General features: G+C 37.3%; 2 protein-coding genes across 2 annotated transcripts in view; both read left to right on the plus strand.

Moving 5' to 3' along the window:
• The window catches only part of LOC140338909 (uncharacterized), a 77238-nt gene that overhangs the window by 53070 nt on the left and 19769 nt on the right, over positions 1–4399 (plus strand). The gene's annotated exons all lie outside the window — the stretch shown is intronic.
• LOC140339076 (uncharacterized) lies at positions 2293–4393 on the plus strand. The gene has a single exon (XM_072423624.1). The coding sequence runs from the start codon at positions 2660–2662 to the stop codon at positions 3947–3949; it is 1290 nt and encodes a 429-aa protein (XP_072279725.1). The 5' UTR covers positions 2293–2659; the 3' UTR covers positions 3950–4393.

Genomic DNA, 4399 nt, shown 5'->3' on the forward strand with positions numbered 1-4399 from the left:
CAAAAACATGCAGTTAGGTTAATTGGCTTCCCCCTAATTTGACCTTAGACTACATTAATGACATATAACTATGGTAGGGACATTAGATTGTGAGCTCCTTTGAGGGACAGCTAGTGACATGACTATGGACTTTGTACAGCGCTGCGTAATATGATGGTGCTTTATAAATACTGTGTAATAATATTAATAAATAATAAAAATAGTCATTAACCAATTGACTCGCTTTGGACGAAATACTCCATATCCCCGAAACAATGGGACAGCCTGGAGGGTCCGTTTCTAGGGAGTGCGTAGAAAGTTGGTGACTTCTGATTTTTATTGTTCAAATGTTCGAGAATTTTTTTGTTTATCACACCACGATTTGATGCTGATGTGATTAACTGATAATATTCATCATATAATCTTTTTATGTGGGTAGGCGATACTTCCTGGTACCATTCAGTTATCTAGAATACTTTTATGTCCATGATAACGACATTTCCCCTCCTATTGGCAGGTTTAATTGTTATCTTGGAGTTCTTTTGTAGATTTTTAACTTTCTATGTTCCCCTGACATATTGCCACAAGAGTTTTTAAAGTCACATACCACTTGGCAGAAAAATGGATATTGCCGAGTTTTTTTTTTTTTTATTTTATATTTGTAAATGATTCTACCGAGCTGCCTCCAGATGAAAACTTAACTGAGGATGAATCCTTATTTTTGCAACATTACTTTCTTCCCATAATTGCATAAGGGTCTTTAAGGTGCGATATTCATCAATATTGTAACATTGAGTATTTAAGGCAGTTAAATCCTTTGGAGTCTCTATCATAGAGAACCTTGTAAAAAAAGAGATGCAGATCCTTTATAAATTCAAATTTATCACAGTGATCAGATGGGCAAAAACTTAAGCCCAACTTTAGGACCTCTATTTCTTGGTCACTGAAAGACCATGTGGACAGATTGATTACAATTGTTGGGACTTTGAATTTTTTATCATGCCATATTTATGTCAACAATATTGTATATCTATCTAATATCTTAGTTATTTATCAACTTATGGATATAACAGTAATTAGATCAACTTCGGAAGCCCATAAGACAACACCTTGAATCGATTGGACGAATAAAATAAATTGATTAACTAGATGAACAACTAATTGAATTGATATATTAACCATATTATAGTCAATTCATAAATATAGTAGTAAATATCAAGGATTGGAAACGAAATATCCAGTTCAATTCAAAAATTGACACTTTTTTCTTTTTCCTACTCTGAATTATTATTATTGAAGCTAATTCATTGAAATGATAACCCTCCTTGCGCTTGCCGTGTCTCAAGGAGATTTATTGAGTACTTTCTTTTAACAAAAATGTTTGTTTTTACATTTTGTATATTACATATTTTAATATATGATTTGCAAATAACGTTTACCATGGTTTAATAATTTTTTGTTAATTAACTATGTATATTTGACCTTAAAAGTCCCTTAAAAAAGTCTCTTTCGTCTGCCTTTGGGAAACCTTGTTGTTGTTTTTCTTAATAAGTGAGTTTTAATGTGTGTGCTCAATAATGCATTTAATGTAATAATGAAAGGTACCTCAAGGCACCAATTCCTGAAAAAAATAACATTAGAATAATAAAATATTAAAAACAACCGGCTGCAGTTCCCACAATCTCCTCAAGATGTCGATCTTCCACACTATCAGTTTGCCTCACAAACAGGAAATGATGTAGAGCAAAGACAGGAAGTGATGCAAGCAAAAACAGGAAGTGAGGTAGAGCAAAGACAGGAAGTGATGTCAAGTATAAACAGGTCAGAACAGAGTTGGAGGGAAGTAGTGAGGATACATCGCTGGAACTGGAAGCAGAGGAGGTAAGAAAACCTTATTTTATATATAGACCCAATATCCCCTGGTAAGTCCGCTCTTGTCCTCAGTAATGCCTACTATTGCCTTTTAAAATATATTTACTATGGATATCTGGTCTCCAGTAACATGGCCATGTTAACAGAACAAAGAAAGCTGTACGAGTCCATATTTGGACTACTAGGCTATTTCAGGAGGTCAAGAAGGCACACTAGGCCAGAAGAAACAAGGTGTCCAAGGAAAGGTTTTTATTTAAAAATACAGTACGATCAATGGGAAACATGATGTTGCATGAGAGACGGATACAATATCAGATTCTAATAATGAGGAGTTAAAAAAAAAAAAATAATATAATAAATAAAAATTAAATTTATAAATAATTGTTATTTAAACGGGTTCAAAGCATTTTTTTTCTTTGAATGGGACTTTATAGGTGCTTTGTGCAATAATATATTTAATGACAAGAAAATACTAGTTGTGTTTATAAGAAAGTGTTTATTTTAAAAAAAATTCACTGTGATCATGATCAAATTAATCAATGTTTATCATGATTCATTATCCCAAGATCAATGGCTCAGAGGTTAGCACTCTGGCCTTTGCAGCGCTGGCTCCCAGGTTTAAATCTCAGTCAAGACACTATCTGCATGGAGTTTGCAGGTGTCTGCGTGGGTTACCTCCCACATTCCAAAAACATGCAGTTAAGTTAATTGGCCTCCCCCAAAAGACTGACCTTAGTTTACATTAATGACATATGACTGTGGTAGGGACATTAGATTGAGGAGATACAAAATATATTAAATACTAACGATGATTTTAATTATGGATTGCCATAGAGATGGATCTTATGTCCGGGATAGTGTGGAGGGAGATGATGTATATTCCACAGAAGTGAGTTCCATCTCTAGAAATAAACACCCATCCATGTTACGGCTTATAGTCATGTTTAGGATGGGGGCTGGGGGGGTGGAGAGTTTTCAGATATTTGACATCCTTATACATAAAAGAACTGACTCTAGGGTTACATTTTCTTTTTTAGGGAGCGCAAAATCCTTTCTGGAGAAAGGGAAACCGCGAAATCGGACAGGTGAGCGTCCTTATTCGTGTTCCCTTTGCGAGAAAAGCTTCATTCACAAAGGAGATCTATACAGACACCAGAGAATTCACACAGGTGAACGTCCTTTTTCGTGTTCAGAGTGCGGGAAAACTTTCACTGAGAAAAGTGGTCTTATTATACACCAGAGAAGTCACACGGGTGAGCGTCCATTTCCATGCTTGCAGTGTGGCAAACGTTTCACCCAAAAATCCCACCTTCGCACCCACCAGAGAGTTCACACGGGTGAGCGTCCCTATTCATGTTCAGATTGTGGGAAATGTTTCAGTGGAAAAGAAAAGCTTCTAAATCATCAGAGAAGTCACACCGGAGAACATCCTTTTGCATGTTCAGAGTGCGATAAACGTTTCACAATGAAAGGGAGTCTTCTTAGGCACCAGAGAAAACACTCGGGAGATCATCTGTTTTCCTGCTCAGAGTGTGGAAAGAGTTTTACTGAGAGAACGGCATTAGTCATACACCAAAGAATTCACACTGGTGATTATCCTTACGCATGCCTAGTGTGTGGGAAACGTTTTAATAAGAAAGTATACCTTAGTACCCATGAAAGGAGTCACACAGGGGAGCGCCCCTATTCATGTTCAGAATGCGGAAAATGTTTCACTCAGAAAGGAAATCTTGTTAACCACCAAAGAATTCACACAGGTGAACGTCCTTTCACATGTACAGAATGTGGGAAATCTTTCATATTTAAAAGGCACCTTCTCTTACACCAGATAACTCACACTGGCAAGCATCCCTTTTCCTGCTCGGAGTGCGGCAAAAATTTTACAGAGAAGGGAAAGCTTCTTATACATCAAAGAATGCACACAGGTGAACGTCCCTTTTGTTGTCCGGAATGTGGTAAAGGTTTCACCCAGAAAACAGTCCTTAATACTCACAAGAGAATTCACACTCGTGAGCACCCTTACTCGTGTTCAAAGTGTGGGAAAAGTTTTACTCAAAAAGGAAATCTGCTTAGACATCAGAGAACACACACCAGTTGATGATGTGGACATATCTAAAGCATTTCAGAGGTGGACTTGTAACTCCAGCACACATCCAGCAGTCCTCACATTTTGCCAGATGGATGGGGAAGAAGCCGGAGACACATTGCTGTGCCTTTATCTGTGTGTCTGACTCTTAAGGTGTCTCTCACAAGGCCATGACGATGGTGACGGGGGAGGGGAGCAGCGATGGAAATTCCGGGACATTATTATAGGATTTGTGTGGATGGTGACTGTATCATTGTGTTTGTCAGGATGTCATTATGGACTTATCTTCTTTTATCATCCCGTTTTTTAGAAAATCATGTGTTTGAGATGTTCTTGGCTTTGGAGATACTTTGTAATGGCCACGTTTTGCCCGAGAGATCTTGTTTTTACTCTCCTACATCTACCAACCACAGGGCACCACACCTTCATGGTGTCAAAAATTTAGCTAATTAAACTTTTCAT

The sequence above is a fragment of the Pyxicephalus adspersus genome, chromosome 10, assembly GCF_032062135.1.
Source record: "Pyxicephalus adspersus chromosome 10, UCB_Pads_2.0, whole genome shotgun sequence".
NCBI lineage: Eukaryota > Metazoa > Chordata > Amphibia > Anura > Pyxicephalidae > Pyxicephalus > Pyxicephalus adspersus.

Excerpts from the sequence above, each read along its gene's own strand:
- LOC140339076 (XM_072423624.1), top strand. The coding sequence starts at position 2,660 with ATGATTTTAATTATGGATTGCCATAGAGATGGATCTTATGTCCGGGAT.